The following is a 21,198-nucleotide window of genomic DNA, read 5'->3' as shown; positions in this document are numbered from 1 at the left end:
AAAAGATTGGTTTCCATTTTAAAAAATGGGGTAACATGGAATTCTCTTTCTGCCAAACACAATACTGAACCTCCCTGTAACCGTAAATTCGATGATGGAAAGAACTTTAGGAATGCATACTGAGGTGATTTTTCCAGCTCTGAATGGAACACGCTCTAAGGTAGCCTCACTTGAATTCCAGTCGGGCAGCTCCCAGTGAATGCCAGCGTCTCATTCAAACCAGAATGAGAACACCCCGCCGCCACATGACCAAACGCAAGGGCGACACCTCCTCTTAGCCAATGCTTACCAGTCCCCAAGACCGGGCAGGGGAAGATCTCACAGTTGTCGCCCCACCCGGCCCCGGAGGTGCAGCAGCACTCTTGCTTGGTGACGTTGGGGGCCAGCACATTGTCGCAGAGACTGGCGTCGTTGAGATTGTAGTAGCATTCTTTCTTCTCTTCCCTGCTTTGCTCTACTTCCACGTCTAAACAGAGAGCGCAAAGGAAAAGGAGGGTTGACTGGACACATCGGATCTATCGCTCTCACAACAGAGTCGAAGCCACGGTGACAACAAAGACCGGATGGGGTAATAATAGTGTTTAATGGACAGAAAGCCGCTTCCCACGTTTAGGTCAGAATCTCCCACAGCAAGATACACATGCACTTGAATCCCAAATTTTGGTGGATTTCTAACCCCCCACCCCCACCCCACCAAGCGTGCAAATCTGTCAAAACCATTTCCTTTTACGTTAACCAATGACTCTATTCTTGTGCATTTGGCTGTGAGTGAAGTTTCCATACTTGCTTTCTTGCCAAACATAGGCCCTTTCCTTACTGAGCTATAACACCTACTCAAATCAGTGAAAATTTCCCCCAACACTTGACGGGAGATGTAGGGCCACACATAATATTTAACCCATAGTTATTTGAATCAACCATGCCCCCGATCTTTTCTGAATAGAACAAAGCAGAAGATGGTAACTAGAAAAAAAACAACAAAAAACTGCAGAGACCTAGAATCTATAAAATAACCTTTCATGATGGAAAATCTACTTAAATTGCTGCAAATACAAGGCTTTGAATGAAAGAGTGAATGTCAGATAAGCCTCAAGGTAAATTTCAAGGCTGGGTCTAGTCCAGTCGTGGGCAAACTACGGCCTGCGGGCCGGATCCGGCCTGTTTGAAATGAATAAAACTAAAAAAAAAAAAAGACTGTACCCTTTTATGTAATGATGTTTACTTTGAATTTATATTAGTTCACACAAACACTCCATCCATGCTTTTGTTCCGGCCCTCCGGTCCAGTTTAAGAACCCATTGTGGCCCTCGAGTCAAAAAGTTTGCCCACCCCTGCTCTAGTCCCTCCCTGCTCCAGTGTGTCCTAGAGGAAAATGCATTCTAACAGACTCAGCTTAACCCTCTGTGATAAAGACAAAGTGATGTGATAGGACACACACGATGAGAACATAACCCGCCTGTTTTTAGATAATACCAGACATGATTTCATCCCATCGGATTTGAAGTCTATGAACAAGTTTGTGCTCTTAAGAAACGATCAATATTTTGTGACTGGACTTGGCAAGTAATCTAATCTCTTCCCTACCAAATGCCATGAAGTTCAAATTACTGTCTATGGTCCAATTAAAATTTGTTCCACTTTTATTTTATAATATATCAGATAAGAAATTGACTAACACCATCACAACTACTTAGGTAATTCTAATGATTTTTTTTTTTTCATGAGAATGCTGCTGTTTCCAGATTCTTGGACCCAAACTGTAGGGACAAAGGGAAAACATTTGCCAGTGAGGATAAGACTTCTTTCTTTAATAAATATATATTTTTATTGATTTCAGAGAGGAAGGGAGAGGGAGAGAGAGATAGAAATATCAATGATGAGAGAGAATCACTAATTGGCTGCCTTCTGCGTGCAACCTACTGGGGGTTGAGCCTGCAACCTGGGCATGTGCCCTGACCAGGAATTGAACCGTGACCTCCTGGTTCATAGACAGATGCTCAACCACTGAGCTGCACCAACTGGGCAAGGAGGATAAGATTTTAATGTCAACATTTACCCTTTTTTTTGAAGTTATTAGATAATTATATTAGGAAAATGTAAGGAATTATTTTCACAATACCTTCATGTATATTTCTTTTGGCAGCATCAGGTTGACCCTGGAACTTGATTAATATACCAAATAGCAAAGGTGTTTTTAAAACATAAGTTAATAAAATTCTCAGAAAAGATATTGCCCTTTTCTTTCCTCTTCTGGCATTAAAAACAAGCAAGGCAGCAAACAAGCCTTGACCATACCCATTGCTCTCCCACACAGAGCATCACGGGGATGGAAAAGATCCCTCGCACGCTTCAGTCTGGCTCATTCTCCGATTGTTCTGTCTTTGACAGATTTCAGCTTGGACTCTAAGTTAGTGTTAATAGCTGATGACAAATTCAAACGTAGACTAAGTGTCCAGGAAAAAAGCTGAAATGCTGATTCCTCAGAAGCAGCTTGTGAAGTGGTTTTGAATCATTTCCTCCTGTGTGAAGCTGGATCAAACCTGCCACATCCCTCATCTCATCTAGCTTTCCACGTGCGCAGAGGACAGCAATGAGCTTGGCCCACGCCCATGCACGGGCCACCGCCAGTTCATTCTCCTCAGGAGGGGCCTCGAGCTCTCACACACGGAGTCGCTGGGGAAAACTAAGGGTAGGTATTTTAAACGATTATTATATCAATCCTGAACTCTGTGGAACATTTCATAAGCTTTCCCCCAACACCTGTGAATAAACTGCCACCCTATTACTATTAACAACTCAGCTCAATTATCTTATACAGTTGGCCTAAAAATGCAGCTAGCTATTAATGAATGTATTTAGAAATATCAATCAAGTCAGCAATACAAGTAGTTTTGCCAGTCAAGTTTACAGTTTGTGCTAAAAGGGGGCTCAAGGACTGTTTTTTCCCACTTGTGTACAAAGTTGTAGGTATAGCATGGTGTTTATTACAAAACTAGAGGCCCAGTGCACGAATTCGTGCATGGGTGGTGTCTCTTGGCATGGCCGGTGATCGGGGCCGTCTCGCCCAGTCCAGGGGGAGGGACCGCGGGAGGTTGACGGGCCACAGAAGGTTGACTGTGGGAGCGCAATGACCACCAGGGGGCAGCTCCTGTGTTGAGTGTCTGCCCCCTAGTGGTCAGTGCGCATCACAGCAACCGGTGGACCGGTCGTTCGGTCAACCAGTAGTAAAAGTCGCTTAGGCTTTTATATATATAGATGAAATACTATGCAGTTGTCAATGGAGACTGCTAGATTCAGAGATGATCAGAAACCACAGGCTTCTGAGTCAAAGCATGTCAAAAATTATACCTATAGTAAACACTGCTTTCTACAATGTTCGTTAGACCCACAGCATAGGAATGAAGAAATCAAATGATCTTTGCTCTTCTTCCTTTCTTGTTGGACGGAAATTCACAGGTTAGTGCATGGGGAAACAATCAATAATATCACTGTATTATTCTGGCTTTATACTGGTTGTTTCAAGTTTTGCTCTGATTTTTCTTTCCAAGCAGTCTGGAAGCTCGATGTTTACACAGCTGAACTCGAGGGCTGGTCAGGCCCTCATCTGTGTTTGGAAAGTGGAGCAAATTCTTTTTCAAAAACTGGTCCACAAAGGTCGTTCTGTGAAAAACTACAATTCCCCTATCTTCCTAACCTTTACATAATGACCTTCCTAGAGCATTTTTCCAAGGCAGGGGAACACTGATCAGTAAATAGAGTTTAGAAATGTTTCTGTTGGAAAATGATTTTAAAAGATCAATGGTTATAGGAAGTGCCAAGCAGTAAAAAGATTTTTTTAAAAATACATGATGAATAAAATTAGCCATATTACATATCTCATGCCACCGACTTCTACAAAATATATTACGTCTCCAGTCTTTTCAGACCTGATTTCTCAATTTGTATCTAGAAGTTGGCTTCACATCTGTGTATGAACAATCATTTGTGTATGTTGATCCTGGGGGTATGACTGGCGATAAGAAGTTTTTGGAACTTTTCCATGCGTGCTTTTTGGGGAAGAAACTTTTATAGAGTAACTCCATGAGACAGATGGTGCAGGACAGAGCATCCTCACCTTCCAAAAGAAAAAACTGAGTGTGGGTCCAATGTCCCAATGCTTCGTGTTTCTTTAGACTTCTTCTGAGAAGCCCAGCTTCTTAGTTTCTCAACTGGCATGAGTTTGTTTTGTCTTTTTTCTCTCTGAGAGAAAGTGGGAGGGGGCAGCAGACAATTCGTGCAGGGGTGGAGTTCAGCGGCAATGCCACAGGGCGTGGGCGGGTACCCTGGCTCTGAGTATGAAGGAATGGGTTGCAGCTGTAGGTGCTGCTTCTGGAGCTCCTGGAAGCTTCTGGAAGCTCCTCTGGGTTCATCAGACAGAAGAGGGTGTGGTCATTCACTTACAGAATTGTTTCCTTCTTCAGTCTTTCCCCCAGGATATCTAATCTTAGCTTTGCTGTTGGGGTGAGGAAATTGGGAACTTTTTTTTCGGTGAAAGTGGATTCAAGCATCTAAATGGGCCCATCTTTGCTTTCACGTTCCATTTGCAATGTGTTCTGAAGGCCTCCCTGAGCTGGTCCTCCCAGAGCCACTGGGGCAGGCATGATCACGACAATGACCAAAGAGCAACCTCACAAAGATGTGAGAGGACACAGTGTCCCCGGATGAGAGCACCTGCCTGCCACAGTCCTGAAAAAGACATCAGTTCACGCAACTCTGCGATGGGGTAATGGTGTTCCGTAAGCTACTTTCAACAGACTTAGGAAGCTTTCTTCTCTTTTTTATTTTTTAAATCACCACAGGCACTGATGTTTTCTATCAACTCGTGTTTTTATGAGAGAAGGAATTCTAGAGTAATATTCCAAGGAGGAGTGAAAGAGAACTTGGCAATGCATGCCTTCCTTTATCCCCCTCCCCCTAGTTTTCTTCTTCAAGGACTTGGAAAATGAAACGTGTGTGTGTGTATGTGTGTGTGTGTGTGTATGTGTGTGTGTATGTGTGTATGTGTGTGTATGTGTGTGTGTATGTGTGTGTATGTGTGTATGTGTGTGTGAGTGTGTGTGTGAGTGTGTGTATGTGTGTGTATGTGTGTGTATGTGTGTGTGTATGTGTGTGTGTGTATGTGTGAGTGTGTGTGTGTGTGTGTGAGTGTGTGTGTGAGTGTGTGTGTGTGTGTGTGTGTGTGTGAGTGTGTGTGTGTGTGTGTGTGTGTGAGAAGTGGAATTCAGGAGAAGCCATGGGTGAGTTCCAGAAAACAAGCACAGCCAATAGGAACGGACTGGATATGAAGGGATGCAAAGAAAAAGGAAGTCTGTAGAAAGGTGGTAACTTCAGCTGGTAAAAGATATGAAAAAAGTCAAAATAAAGGTTAGAGAGCAAAGCACAAGAGGAAAAAAAAACTTTGAGAAAAGATTTCTCCACACAGTTCCCATTTTTAAAGAGGTCAGTTGGGTAGGGAGTCAGCCCATGACAGCGCTGGGAGAATAAGACCTGGGAACCTAAGCCACACTATGGAAGGATGGGCTGAGTAAGGCAATCATGGAAGGCTCCCTGGAGGAGTTGATGGTCAAGCCAAGTTCTTGAAAAATACATTTTTAAAAAATTGGCCAGCAAATCAGGTGTGATAGGGGTGAGGAGGAGTAAAAATACAACTGCATCCTGTGTGGGTGGACCAGGGTGAGGGGTGCCCGGTTTGCAGGAGTAACACTGTGAGTGTGAGAACCTGGGGGGGGGCAGGAATGCATTAACAGGTGAACAGGTGATGGCTGTGTTTCTGACTTAGGTGCTGGGGTAGAAGACAGTGCCAGTTTCTCCTGAGGCCTCAGGACCTCACAATCCAAAGGCCTCACCATAAATACCTGCTAGATGCAGTGGAGGATGTTTTGTTGTTGTTTTTTTCTGGTGAAGGGGTCAGAAGAAAAAGAGAAGTAAGCCTAACAGGAATGCATTGAGGAGAAGAGAAAATCTGTGATTTATGGAGACGCTACTAAAAACTGGAAATGTGAGGGTAAGACAAGTGGGCAGGTGTGGGTGAAAGAGACTCCTGAGAGCCGAATAAAGCACCATGGAGAGAGAAAATGGGGGAGACACATCGTCCTGGGTGGGAACAGGAAGCATCTGTGGAGATGGAGAAATGAGCAGACGTCACAGCAACACAAGTCCTGTGTTATGGGCACGTGTGCATCGCAAGGGCCGGTACAGAGGATCGTGAGCATAAAGCCACGCTGGAAGAGACATGTGCAATGTTTGGAAACATCTAGAAATGTACAAACCAGCCCAGCTAGTGTTGCTCAGTGGTTGAGTGTCGACCTATAAACCAGGAGATCACAGTTGGATTCCCCGTCAGGGCACATGCCAGGGTTGTAAGGCTCAATCCCCAGTAGGGGGCATGTAGGAGGCAGCTGATCAATGATTCTCTTTCATCATTGATGTTTCTCTCTCTCTCCCTCTCCCTTCCTCTCTGAAATCAATAAAAATATATTTTAAAAAATAATAAAAATATATATTTTTTAAAAATAATAATAAAAAAATAAAAATGTATGTTTTTTATTGATTTCAGAGAGGAAGGGAGAGAGAGAGAGAAATATTAATGATGAGAGAGAATCATTGCCCGACTGCCTCCTGCACACCCCACATTGGGGATTGAGCCTGCAACCCAGGCATATGCCCTTGACCAGAATTGAATCCCGGACCCTTCAGTCTGAAGGCCGACACACTGAGCCAAACCAGGTAGGGCTTTTAAAAAAATGTACAAACCATTCCTCTTCAGGCCTTTTTTTATGGCAAATTCTAGGATACAAAATGCATTTCTAATGCAAAGGTGTGCGTGTCTCTTGCAGTATTAAGATAAAATGGTTTATTTATATAGTTTGAGTCTGTGATTTTGATCTATTGATAGATCAGTTCATTCAAATATCAACGTGTCTTTATTAAAAGCTCAGGCATCATTTTAGAAACTATATGTAACAAGCAGAAAAATTTCATAAAAATAAAAGCATGGTTTGGTAATTAGCAAATTCTTCTCACTATCCTCTTTGAATGTGAGAAGAAACCTGACCCAACTTAAAAAAAAAGACCCACAAAAAAACAAATGATCACATTTTCTTCCGTCTTACCTACATTTATGGTATAGATCCACTACAAATACCCATTAAGATCTCTGGAGTTTTATGGCATTTTACAGTGTTTGCATTCCAAACAATGTGGTCTCACTGTCTTTAATTTTTTTTCCTACCAAAGGTTTTTTTTTCCAATCAGAAATTATTTTGAAAAAACTCTCTTAATGTTAATTGATTTCACAGGTTAACCAAACGCATTAGAAAAATAATCCTACTCTGCCAAATATAACAGTTGCATGATATTATGTGGTTTCCTGCCTTAAAAAATATGTATACACACAGAACCTGTAGTGGACCTCGATAGGAAGAGAGAAGCCAGAATGCTGTTTGGGTCCAGCTGTCAGAACCATGAGGATTGACTGGCCCGCGTCCCCTGAGAGCAGGGAAATGCTCCTTTCTCTTTTGTGCCACTTGCAATGTAACCAAAGCACCTGGAGGAACTGTCTGCCCTACAAACAAGTGTGAATAGAAATTCCTCACTGAAATGTGACCCCCTTATAACTTTGATAAAAGGAATAGTTACTTTTATTTTATGCAACTAGCAGGGGATGAGATGTGGGGGCACACAAGGGACACATTCTCCAATGTGAAGAGGCAATTTTATTCAACAGTTGCAGAGTGTCGCCATAGGTCAGGGGTCCTCAAACTACGGCCCGCAGGCCACATGCAAATACAAGTATTGTATTTGTTCCCGTTTTGTTTTTTTACTTCAAAATAAGATATGTGCAGTGTGCATAGGAATTTGTTCATAATTTTTTTTTAAACTATAGTCCGGCCCTCCAACGGTCTGAGGGACAGTGAACTGGCCCCCTGTTTAAAAAGTTTGAGGACCCCTGCCATAGGTCATGGGTTACAGTGGATGCAAAGAGAAATAAGACAGAGGAAAAATGGCCATGCTGCCTAATAGATTTGGCCCTCACGCTATAAGCAGCAGGAAGCAGTTGAAAGTGTAAAGAAGGACTGAAAACCAGATGTATGTTTCGAAAATGTCAACAGTGGCAGCAGTGTGGGGGATGGGAGGGGCAAGATGAGAAGTCAGCTGGTGCCTGCTGTGGTCCAGGGAAGAGAGGCTGAAGGACTGGCAAGGACAGCGGTAACAGAGGAGCAGGGAGAGATCTGAAGGATACTACTGAGGTAGAAGCGGCAGCATGTTAGGATGGCTTGGATGGAAGGGGAGAAAAATCAAATCTAACTTCAGGATTTCCAGTATTTTTGTTGTTGCTTGTTTTTATGTTAATCCATTGATATTTTAAGAGAGAGTGGACGAGTGAAAGGGAGGGGGAGAGACAGAGAGAAACTTCGATGTGAAAGAGACAAACTGATTGGTTGCTTCCCACACATGCCGCAACCGGGGCCAGGGATTGAGCCTACAACGGAGGTGCATGCCTTTGACCAGAATTGAACCTGTCATGCCTTTGACCAGAATTGAACCTGTGACCCTTCAGTCCGAGGACCTACTCTCCAACCACTGAACCAAACAGGCTAGCGCAGGATTTCCAGTTTTGATGGTTAGCAATTAATGAGTGAACACAGAGTTACTGGAGAAGGAACAGTAATTAATTTGGTTTTGGATAATTTCAGGCAGAGACGCTTACAAGACACCCCAGAGAAAGGTCCAATGACTGCCAGCTGGAAATAGAGGTGGAGGCAGAAGGTGTTTGCTTGGCAGTCCACATCGGAGAAGAAAATCTCCCAGGAGAAGAACTAGAGTAAAAGAGAGGGCTGAACATGCAGCTCCCTGGGCACTATTGTTTAAGGAATGGGCAACAGAAAAGGAGTCTGAGAATAAGACAGAAGAAGAACAGTCTGAGGGGTGGGAGGATACAGGGAGGAGTAATGTCCTGAAATCAGTCAAGGGGAAAAGCAGGGGAAGGAAATGGGAATCCATTGTCATTGTTTCCAAAGATGGAGCCTGCGATGAGATGGGTAGCTCACTGATGACCACGAGAAAGGAGGATCAGGCAGATGGAGCATGTGAGGGCTGATCTCAGCGTGTGGGGGATCGAGGGGAGGAGAGTTCTGCTGAGGTAGGTGGAGCATGGATGTCGCTTCAAAGCCCGGAGGTCGGCATGGGGACAGGTTATCCCTGGATGGTGGCTCTGGGGGGGATTTCCTTTTTTGATATATTTTTTGCATTTGCCAGTTTTCTAGGAAGCATGTGCCTTGTTTTAATAATCAGAACAAAGCAAAGAAATAAAGTGAAAAGGAAGACAGTTTTTAGGAGAATTTGGTGGCATGGTGTCCTCGATCTTGAGAAATAGATGGAAGTGGAAAGAGGTTGGAGTTGGGGTCCTCTGCCGATTCTGCCCACACTGGCTAGGTGACCCCAAGAATGACTTTCAGAGCTCCCCTCTGGCCTGGCCTCCTGACCTGTAAACAAAGGAGCTGGGCTGGAGACCATGAAGGCGGGTCTAGATGTAGAAATCTGGGGTCTGGCTTGTGATGTGAGAATAAGTTCTCAAATAGAGTAGAGAAAACAGGTATTTAAGGAAACCCTGTCATGCATTCTGTGAAGAACAATTATTTCATAATGCAACTATTCGTTCCAGTTTCTGTTTTATAATTTCTGATCTTGTTTATTTGCATTTCTGTTTTTAAAATATGTTTTTATTGATTTCTAGAGAGAGGAAGGGAATGGGGGAGAGAGAAACATCCATGGGTTGCCTCCTGTACATCTCCTATTAGGGATTGAGTCCACAATCCTGCGTGTGCCCCAACCAGGAATTGAACCTGCGACCTCTCCTTGCATGGGATGATGTTCAACCAACTGAGCCACACCGACCAGGGCTATTTGCATTTCTTAACAGTGAGGAAGAATAATTATTTTATAATGCAAAGAATCACTCCAATTTATATGCTTTATAATTTCTGATCTTGTTTATTTGCTTTTCTTAAAGTAAACACCTACATCGATTATAATACCTATCTTTTTTGCATTCTTTTCATTATACCTTCTGTTTTAAAAATAAAATCCAGCCCCTACCACAGCATCTCCTCTGTGCACTAATCAAGGCAGAGAATAGCATTTTGTGGGTGAGGCCTGAAGGCTGCAGTTGCCCAGACTAAATGTTTACTGCTTCCTTGAGAGTGCCCGAGGACATAAAGTTTTTATGGAGCAATTATCGCAGGCACCGAGGAAATAAAAGCATCAGGCTATATTTCATATCCATACCCTCTTCCATGTGATGAGTGGTCTGGTATGGACATTTCTTAGTTGTTTCTGTTTCGGGTGCTTTTAGGCAATGCACGGCTATGGAAATTAGTGGCGAAAGGCCCAGGCAGTGAAAAACATTAGACCAGACCTAACAAAAAGGGTAGGTATAAGCCAAGAAGTCGTTTAGGAATAAAAATCCTAGGACATTAAAGTTCAAAAGCACCTTGAAGGTCCACCTGGGACAAAGTCCTGCTGGAAGTGGGTGCCTGTCTGCCAGTGGGTGTCCCACCTGTCCTAGGGCAACGATTTTCAACCTCTTCCATCTCATGGCACATCCAACCAATTACTAAAATTCTGAGGCACATGGAAAAATAAATTATATGTTTTGCTGATCTTACAAAAAACAAAGGTTGTCATTTTTTTTATTTGACAATCTAAGGGAAAAGAGGCCAGTGCCCCTGACTAAGTCAGGTACTGCGTGTTTTAACAATTCTGTGGCACACCAGTCGAAAAATTACTGCTCTAGGGCAACACCCAGGATTTCATGAGACAGGTATTTTGACAGCTATCTATTTACTGGAAAGTTCTTCTGCATCCTGACCTGAAATCTGCCTTTCTGACACCCACCCGTTAGGCCCAGTTCTGCCGTCAGCGTGAAACCACTTGAGATTATTATGCAACTGCTCATCCTTGGAATGTTATAGCCTAAATGGCAACTTTATCTTCCCTCTCTGAAACACTTTTCACGAAGGATGAGGTCTGTTAGCCTATCATGGATATAATAAACTTCATTTGAATCCTTGTTTAAAAACTTAGACCGGCATAAGATGTTTCGTTTTATGTAACAGCAGGCTCTCTGGCTGCAGTGGAATACAACTCTTAACTGGCCTCCATTTAACCCACTTGTTGGATTAGCCGATGTTCTCTGGTGCCCTGAGAAACATCCTGGCTAATGCTCACGGCGGGTAGAATGCTCATGGCCAGTCGGCGGTTCTTGGGGGGGGGGGGTCTACATAACTTCTGATCTTACATGTTGACCAGTATGTTGACCAAGTCTCAGCTACATTTATTCTCAAACATTGTGTGCCAGTGTGTTGATTACTGTAGTTCCATAATCAAATAGTATATAAACCAATAAAATACAAATGTGAGTAGAAGAGTTGTTTCTAGAACACGTTAAAGTTTTAGAAAGACTACAGTTTGTTCAGTTAAAAGAATGCTATCAAATGGGTATGGATAAGACAACTGCAAAAAAATTTGAGAAAAACCGCAACAATCCAGAGGAATGTTCCACTCATTTACTTCTGCAAAGGCCTTTGCATTCTCACTCCCTTTAATGTTGGCAGTGGAGATAAGGCATCATAGATATGGCTCATGCAAGACAAGCCAGGCAGAACTCTTAACAGTAACTTCTACTCAAAGCCAGACCTTGGCCCTTCCTCAAAGATTGGTGAATGAAGCTACATTTACATGCTTTAAGTTGAATTTTAAATATTTAAAATATGTCTTCTCCTTTTTATGATTTTCAGCTTTAATCAACTTTTTCAAACAACTGATCAATTATTGGCTCTGAAGTCAGGGAGAAGGTTCCCACTAGAGTTTCTAGCTGACCTGTCTCTCGGGACACTTAAAAAGTCCATATAATCAAGTTTTCCAAGATCTATACAAATTGAGGTCTGGTAGAAGTCAGAGATACCAGGAACTATAGGAATTAGTAAGACTCACCAGTTACTGTTTAGTTAGATTATATTGATATAAACCAATGAAACAACTGGGTATGTAGAGGATTTAGCAGAAGCCAGAGAACTATGGGGAAAATATACAAGAAACCCATAAATAAAAGCGTTAGGTATAATGTTAAGGTAAAAGTATGTATTCATTGGCAGACATTATGAAGCTGCGTATTCAAAATAATGTTCTTTGAAAAAGCAGGAGAAGAACTTTCCAGAAAGGGAGTTTGTCAACGAGAGAGAAAGGAGACTCAGGGAGGGAAAAGGCAAAGGGACTTGGTTACAGAAAAACAAAAAACAGCAGGTGAGGAACAAGACTTACAAAAATAATCATGTAAAGTTTTAAGTAGTTGTCAGTGAACTAGTCCGGTTCACCAAAAATGGTTCTGATGGACAATGATCCCATTGTTACAACTCTAAAAAAACATGAGCAAGCTTTAGGATCCCAGACAGATAATCTAATTGAAGCTATGTGAACTGAATGAACCATTTCTTGACATTACTAAAACATCCTAGCAAGAAAAAATATTTGCAGTTAAAAGGTGCACCATTTCAGAAGAGCTCATCAACGGATGAGAAATAGACATCCCTTAAGGGTTTGCATTATAGCTTACTACTTGATGACTTTACTTTATATAGTACTTTGCCATTGATGAAGGGCTACTACATATATACTTTTTTAAAAAAATTACCAAAACCCTCTGAGGTAAATATAACCTTCCTATTTCACTGGTGAGAAAATCAGAACTCACAGATGTTGAATGACAAGCCCAAGCTCACACAGCTGGAAAGTTGTTAGCAGACCAGAGCCCCGGCCATTCCAATTTACAGTCTTACAAAGAGTTTGGAAAATAAATGGAAAAAGTAAACGTTTCATTAACTTCAACAATCGTTTTATGTATCCTACCCCCTTCCCTCCCTCCGCAGACTGTGATCACTGGAATATCTTATTTTTTTCCTTCGCATTGTATCACATGCATTTATCATGACTACCTGATCTTCATATAGTTCATTTAATGACCATACAAATATTATGACATGTGAATTATTTCAGTCAAAATAATACAACGGGTGAGGTGTTACTCCATAAAACCAAAGATCAATAAGAAGAAGACAGTTACTTAATCCATCCCGTTATTGGCCAACCAGGTTTTTGATGCTTTGTGTTTGTTTTTTGCTATTAAGATGAAAAGTCCTTTCTCTACAGTTCATGTGTTTCAGTCCCTGAATGGAGAGCAGTCCCTCCCTCCAGAAACACTCCGTTCCCCTTCGCAATGCCCGTGTATTACTGTCTGCTCATTTAAATCTGCACTCCCCACTTCCTGTAGTTAATCCCTGAGAAGTCAAATGTGTGTGGATGAAAACATGTATTTTTATATTTTCCTACTTATTACTTGCAAAGACAATTATTTTACCCAGAACGCGTGCACCTTGTGATGGAACAGTGAAAGCTTTCTTAGAAACGTGGATAAAATCAACTGAGACTGAGCAAGAAAGCAAAATGGTCTGTGTGTCATTTTAGCCGGCTCTCAAAGGACCACTCAGTCTTTTGCTTTTCTTAAAACACAACCAAGCTATGGTGACATGGCACAAACTACAAGGGCAATTTGGAAGTTGATGAATTTATCTGGAAAAGCATCATTTCTCCATTGCAATGCGTGTCATTGACGACAGCCCAGATGAAATTTTAAATGAATGCTAACACAGCGGCTCTCTAGGCCAAATTCTGGGAAAACACCTCAAGAGTTCCAAGTGGAAATCTTTGTAGATCCTGAGAGGCTTATATGTTGCTCCTCATTTAGAGAAATGTCAAGATACACGTCTCTGAGGACCAGGAGAGAACGGTTATGCAACACAATGAGATGATGCATGTGAGACCCCAAGCGATGGCTCTCTGAGTTTTAAGCAATTCCCAGTAAATGCTCTCATCACTTTGGACCCCGCACCCTAACTCATGGCACCACTGGGTTGGGAAGCACAGGAGGGACCACCTAGTCCTTACCCGCCTCCTAAATCCACTGATAAGGTGGGCTGGGAAGAGCACAGAAGCTTCCAGGGACAGCGTGTCCCAGAACATTTGGTTACTTCTTACCTCACTGCAGAGTGTTTGGCCCAAACCAATGCACGTACCGATCCCAGAGAGGAGCCCTGCACCCCTCCACAGGGACCCCGTGACTTACCCCCGGGGGCCCGGGAGCGGCACTGCCCGGTCATGGGGCTGTACTCCTGGGTTTCGTCCGCGCACACACACAGGAAGGAGCCTTCCACGTTTTCACAAAAGGCTTCGCCACACACGCCACTGAGCAGTTCACACTCGTTCACATCTGGAAAAGGGAGCACAGACCAAGTCAGACGGGGGCCTCACTCCTTTGCTCGACCAGCTGTGCTGAGGCTGGTGGCACTGGCTGAGAACCAGGACCCCCAGCGAGCAGTGGAGCCCTGCTGCCCCTCAAGGTAGGGCTGTGCATTTGGTTTGTATGAAAGAGCCATGAAAATGCAAAGCGAAGTTTCCAAATTCCAATTCCGGCTTTAAGGAACACCCCAGAAGTGTGCTGCAAGCATCCTACGCACCTTTGATGCTTTAGTTTTCGCCTCCCTAACTTATTGACATAACGAGGTCTTACATAACCCACACTCTTCCTCTCAGTCCCTAATTCAGGGAAAATCACCATCACTGGCACTTTGAAAACCATACACTCCTTTAAATTCATTTTTAAGAAATGGCTTTAAATCCACTTAAATGTCTGAAAATCATTTCCTAGCAGCCAGGACACCCATCATTTAACAACCAGCAGTCAGGCTGTGTAAAGACCCCGTAAGTATTCACTGGGTCCCACGAATCACTCACATACAACAAACTGGTTCGATGACTCCTCACTGGTTTCGCCCTGCCTTTGAAAATCCCGTGGGTGTTCCACAGCCAAGGAATCTACTGGTGAGTGTGTCTGATTCAACATTATGCAAGTGCACAGCCCACAAGAAAGCCTAATGTGATGTTCGACCTGGCCCCATACTACCTCTCACCTTTACTCCTCCTAAGAAATGTTATGAATGCAGGTCCCATGCAGCAGAGCCCCTGGCTGACACCTGAAATGCTCATGCGCTTTACGCCTTCCCCCCGTGCAGCAGCGGCTTGCAGGAGCACACTCTGAGGCCGCCTATACAAAGTTAAACATTTGAGCAATTCGCCAAACCCCTCAGAAAACAGATCCTGTTTTCACCTGCTACGCTCAGTTAATTGAACACAAAGTTTATGTATCTTGACGTATTTGAATAATTACTCAGTTTTCCATTTCATTGCGTATATAAACAGATAAAAACCTAAACGAGCTGGGTTTCGCTTGTTAAAAGATACTGCAACATAAAGTAAAGCAACGGGTTAGTATATTTAATCAACCTAGACAGTCATAATTTAGACCAGAAGAACTGACTTCAGAAATCTGCCAGTTCACATTGATCGGTTTTAGGTCAATGTCCAATGGCACTTTGGACTTTCCAACTGGTGCTATTTACAGGGCTCCCCCATCAGGCTGCATTCATTCAACCCCAAAATATTTTCTAGTTGACTTCTAGGGGCCTAGGCACTGGGGGAAAAAACCATGAGTCAGGCGGCCCAACTCCTGACTTCATGAAGCTTATAGTCAAGTCAGGGAAGTTAATCAGATAAGCAGATAGGCCGTGATAAGTGCCAAGCACACACATACAGAGCGCTATGAAAGCACAAGACAGTGGGTCTTTGGTGCAGGGTGGGTAGGGAAATGGTTGGGAGGGAGCTGAAGGATATAGAGGTGATGATAAGAAGGGGTGGAGGTGGGGGGAGGCAGTCAGGGTCCTAGTAGAAGAAACAGCGTGGCCAACGGTTGGTATCAAGGCTGATTCATCCCTTACATCCTACAGAACACCAGTGTGGCGAGTTGCACATGATAGGTGCTCAGTTAATATTTTTGAAGGCGTGCACACACAGACAAAAGGACACCTGCTGAGTTCCCTAAAATGATGAAAACGATGTCTTTACTAAGGGTGGCGTTTTGTGTGTCACAATGAAACATCGACACGGGCTCAGTGAATTCATCTGGCTGCCTAGAAATGAGGTTTGAGAGCTGTGTGAAGTCAGTGGCTTGAGATCCCAATAAGTGACAGTTAAACAATATTTACCGAGCACCCATGTCAGACCAAACCGGTGGAGAGAGAAAGTTCTCAATCACATGGCGCTCACTGCCTTGGAGAAGGCGGCTGCCGGCAGCACACATGTGATTAAACTATTCCCCCCAAAAGGGTGTCAGTTCTGCAATAGCATTTGCTCAAGGTATTCTGGAAGCAGGAGGATGGTCACAGCTCAGTTGGAGAGTGAGAGGTGGCACAGGGTGGTGTGTGGGAGGAGATGGCATCTCTCCTCCAGCTCCAGCTCCGGCAATGAGTGGAGTGAGTTCAGGCTCTGGGAAGGGGAATTTGGGAGGACATTCTCAACAGAGTCAGCAAACAACAGCCAAGGAACCGCACAGTCGCATGAGCAAGCGCAAGCAGTTTTACGTGGCTGGAGCGTAAAAGGTGAGGAGAGACCAGGTGAGGCTGAGAAGGTAAGTGGGGGTCAGGTCACATGACCTATTTAGTCACAATATTTGGTGAGTGTCAGATGACTTTCGTCGCTGGCATTTCAGTGCAATGGAGACTAAAGCAGCAACTGGCAGTAGCGATGATGACAGTGTTACCTCAAAAGCGGTTATTAGTCAAGTGATTTTTTTCATTAAATTTTCAAATGCCTAGGTTTTGTCTTCCCAGTTAGATCTGGATGGGACCTGAATGAATGCTTTCATTGCAAATTTGCCACAGAATGAACAGAGCTATTTTTCTTAATTAAGAAGAATCAAGAAAATGCCTGGCTATCTGGGAAGTTTTTAATTGAAGAACCTTTCTTCTCTTTCCCATTGAATTGCTCTATGTTATAAATGTGCTTCATAATGAATTTGATTTAAAGAAACCACAGCTGGTCAGAAAATGAAATGCAACATCCCCTCTTCTCATGCGCATGTGCCGGGCCATGTCCTAGGACATCCGATGACATTCAAGATTCCTTCGCCCGTCCATCAGAGGAGTGAAGAAATGCAGTTGCACAATCCAACGCATCGCTCCTGGGTGTCATTCCTGGAAACCAAAACTCCTGCCAACACCCCTCCTTACAGGCAATGCCTGAGGAGGTGCCCAGTGAAGACAGGCAAGCTCTGCCCCACACCAGACTCTGTTTCCGGTGCAGGAGGGGCTTGAGAGTTCTGCACACTCAGCTAAGAGCCTAAACAGATGTTCTCCCTACCACACGTCTAAATTCAAAGTTACACGTCTATACTTCTTACTGTCCCCAGCCATTTCAGAAGCCATAGGACCTTTTCGTACATCCCCACATCGTGTGACAACATCCAATCGCGATGAAATTCTGTCTGGATTACCTTGCTGGTAGTCTCTCCTGTTGTTGACAGCTTTGGTTTCTTTTCCATGCGGAGATAGGAGGCGTGTTGGGGGGAAAAAAAGTCTAAGAACTCACCCACACACCCTTGCCCATCCTGCGGGGCCTGAAAGCCCTGATAACAGAGGCAGCGGAAGGAGCCGGCCGTATTGTCACAAAACCCGTGCCTGTCACAGACAGTGTTGTTTACACACTCATCAATATCTGCAAAAAAGACACAAAACACAGACTGACAAACACCAGGTAGGAATGGATACACAGGCGCTTCCACACACCCCGGTTAGTATGACATGATCATGGTTACACAGAATGAACTTTAAAAACATTTTACACAGCAATAAAATGTTTTGATGGAAATGTCTCACTAGACAAAACACTGGGTTCTAGGAGAAAACATTTACTTTTTCTCAGGAAATGTTTTCAAACGGAAACAACGGCTACGATGGTCACACTCAGTTATTTTCTCAATGTTTTTAATTCTTTGTTTTGAAGGAGAACTGTCTCTCTCTACAGGGGACATATGGGAAGATACTGCCACCTGTGTTGATTGTGGTAAATACTAAACCGTTCTATCTGCAGAGTCGGGGGCTGAAAGAAGCAGTTGCCTGCCTGGGCAATGGTCACACAACTCCATGGATGACCTTGATCAAGTCTAGCCAGTATTCCCAAGAGAGGGGAGAGAAGAAGAAGGGGGGAGGAGAGGAGAGGAAGAAAGCAGAGGGGAAGAAAAGGAGAGAGAAGGGAAGTGGGGAGGAAGAAGGAAGAAGAGCAGGGAAGAGGGTGTGGGAAGGGACAGAGAATCTGATGAGTCCAGCGGTGTAGCCACTGAACTCATTATAACCACTTAAGGTCTTCAATGTTAACGCTGCTCCACCTGACCAGCCAGTGACCAAACCTGTAAATCCATTTTGTTCTGTATAAACTTTGTGATAGGCAGTGGTCCCTGGCCTCTCCTTGCCCCCCGTTAATAAAAATCTATACTAATAAAAGGGTAATATGCTAATTTGGGCGAACGTCTTCTGGATGTCCATCCAGACGTCCATCCGGACAAAGCCACAGCGGCTGCAAGGCCTGGGACTCACAGCAGCCGTGGGCTCAGGCAGCTGGGAGTCCCAGGGCTCACGGCAGCCACCGCGACTGGCAATGGCAGCAGCAGCAGGGTGATAGAGGCGGTGCCTTCCCCTGATCATCCTGGTCGCCTCCGCAGAGGGAGGCCAGACTGCGGCTTAGGCCCACTCCCCCTGGGGAATGGGCCTAAGCCATCAGTAGGACATCCCCTGAGGGCTCCCAGACTGTGAGAGGGGGCAGGCCAGGCTAAGGGACACCCCCCCTCCAATGCATGAATTTTCGTGCACCAGACCTCTAGTGTTCTCATAAAAGTGATGCCTTAATGACAAAGTCACAAAAGGACTGTTAGATATAGTTCTTCTTTATCTTCTTCTTAAGTTTCCCTGCCATTCTTTCATTTCTGACCTCCTGTTTACTGGGCACTCCCTTCTGTCCTGTCTGCCTCTGGACCTCACAGTCCCAAAATACAGGTTTTGGGAGAAATAGTTAAGAAAATGCAATGACTGTATTCAAATCTGGTAGAAGGTAGCGTTTTTATGTTCAAATAATGAAACAAGAAAACAAATAATAAAGGAAATGATGGGCTAAATTGCACTTGACAGAATTTGGTTTTCGAGAGTTAATGTTAATAAAATTGAGCTTTTCTTGTTTTAATCTTTTTAAGCTGATTCCAAGAAATTTTCTAAGGAAAAATTCAGCGATTTTCGGCAGCTGTCTCACTTCCCTTCCTGATGTTCCAACACTGACACCATCACGTTCAGAGACTGTCTCACTTTTTGAATTGCAAAATATGAGTGACTGCATCAGAGTTTTCCTAATTTTCACAACTCAAAGAAGACTTTCAAGGCTGGGGCCTTTCTCCCAGCCCCACCCTTTTCCCTGGAGTCCAACCTACTCAGCATCTCCCACTATACACCCCCTCCCCCCATCCCCTTCCCTCACTGCCTTGGAAAAGCTTGACTATGATGTCACCCACTGTGCTTTTCCATTCTTTCTACCACTGTAACATGTCTACAAAAAAACCCCACAAACCCCCACAAAACTGTCTACAATCGTTGCCTTTATTTCCTAATATAGCTTACCAGTAAATAAAATAATAGCAATGATACTAATATTAATAACAATAATATGGGTGTGTTTCTAGAATCACTGTGATAATTAAACAAAATAACACACATAAAATGTTACTTTTAGAACATTGCCTGGCATGTAGCATAGGAAGCATCCAGTATGTGTCAGCTGTTATTATTACTATTACTATTCCTCCTAATCCTTAATGACTTACTTCCTGACTCTATCTCTCAAAACCCCTCAGAAAAACCATCGACAGACCCATCATTAAATCCCATGATCATTTGCCAATCAGTCACCATCACCTTTGACCTCCACATCTGGTCAACACCCCCTCCTTTACAGAACTCTCTCTTTTCATAACCGGACAAACCATTGTTCTCATTCTACCTGTAACCACTATGGTTGGCCCTCACCTGGCACAGCCTGAATGAAGGTGGCGCCTGCCAGGGCTCAGGCCTCAGTCCTCCCCTCTCCACCCTTTCCGCACCTTCCCAACTGCAAAGACCAAGGTCCTCAGAATGAATCCCAATTCCTCCTCTCCAGCCAGGACCCTTCATATTCGAAGTCATCCATTTACCCATTTGATCTTCTACTGTAACGTCAAACTTATCAAGTCTGAAACCTACTAAACCACACTATCTTCCTCCTAAACTGTACTTCCTGACCTTAGTGAGAAATCTTTCATCTCTTAGCCTTCCATTTTTTTTTGGCCTCTATCAAACACAAAGAAGACACTCCATAGATTTGTTCTGATAGATTTTCAATGTCAGCATGAGGCTGGGATTACAGCTATTTACTGATCACAACCATGTGAGGAGTAACCGCATGTGTCATCAAATCACTTGACACAGGCCACTGCTAATTTTAGACTTCCTGGGATGGACATTTGTCAGGAGATTACACTACTCGTCAAACTATAGGACATAAGGGCTGGAAAGAGACTCAGAAATGCTTCCATTACCACTTTTATACTGATTTCCCAGCCTTCCTCCAGGGTCAACTTCCATCTGTTAGAGACATTTATCTAATAACTGTTGGACATGTTCATAATAAATGAACTTATTACCACTCCCACCTCACATCTCCTCCATTTCTCCTATATTCCCTTCAGTAGAGAATCCAACCAGTCACCCAAACCAGAAACCTTAGTCACCCTTCTCTTCTCCTCTTCCCCCATCCCTCCCGTCATACCCTTTTATCTAACTTTCCTGATGCTCATACTCCTAATTGTTTTTTTTAAATCTCCAGTCTTGCCTCCCTCCCTCTAATCTGTTTTCTACCAAACTGCAACCGTCGGTGACATTCTCTTGCTCAGAATGCTCAGTATCTCCTCTTGGCTGGAGGATACCAAGCATGCTCCTTCGCAGAGCACAGAGCGCCCTTCACCATCTGGCTCCTGGCTGCCAGTCTGGCCCCCGGCTGCCAGTCTGGCCCCCGTTCTCAGCCAGCCTCCTTCCCAATAAATGCTCCATCCCCACCAGCATACTAGAGTTCTTTGAAGACCCTATGGTCTTTAATTTCTGGCTGACTTGGTGCACACGCCTTCCTCCACTAGAAACT

The 21,198-nt window shown here is 43.8% G+C and overlaps 1 protein-coding gene across 4 annotated transcripts in view; it reads right to left on the bottom strand.

Moving 5' to 3' along the window:
- The window catches only part of LOC102419310 (latent-transforming growth factor beta-binding protein 1), a 200,530-nt gene that overhangs the window by 27,726 nt on the left and 151,606 nt on the right, over positions 1-21,198 (bottom strand). For 2 of the 4 annotated variants that reach the window (XM_014460572.2, XM_014460574.2), the window contains exons 21-23: positions 17,575-17,700; positions 14,219-14,362; positions 290-466 (exon numbers count right to left, since the gene is read on the bottom strand). In XM_014460572.2, the coding sequence (XP_014316058.1) occupies positions 290-466; positions 14,219-14,362; positions 17,575-17,700 (447 nt within the window). The remainder of the gene's footprint in view (positions 1-289; positions 467-14,218; positions 14,363-17,574; positions 17,701-21,198) is intronic. The other 2 variants (XM_014460573.2, XM_014460575.2) reach the window with 1 other exon arrangement.

Source organism: Myotis lucifugus, unplaced genomic scaffold (assembly GCF_000147115.1).
Source record: "Myotis lucifugus unplaced genomic scaffold, Myoluc2.0 scaffold_134, whole genome shotgun sequence".
NCBI lineage: Eukaryota > Metazoa > Chordata > Mammalia > Chiroptera > Vespertilionidae > Myotis > Myotis lucifugus.
The sequence above is the reverse complement of the archived record's forward strand: the minus strand, read 5'-3'. Positions and strand labels throughout refer to the sequence as shown.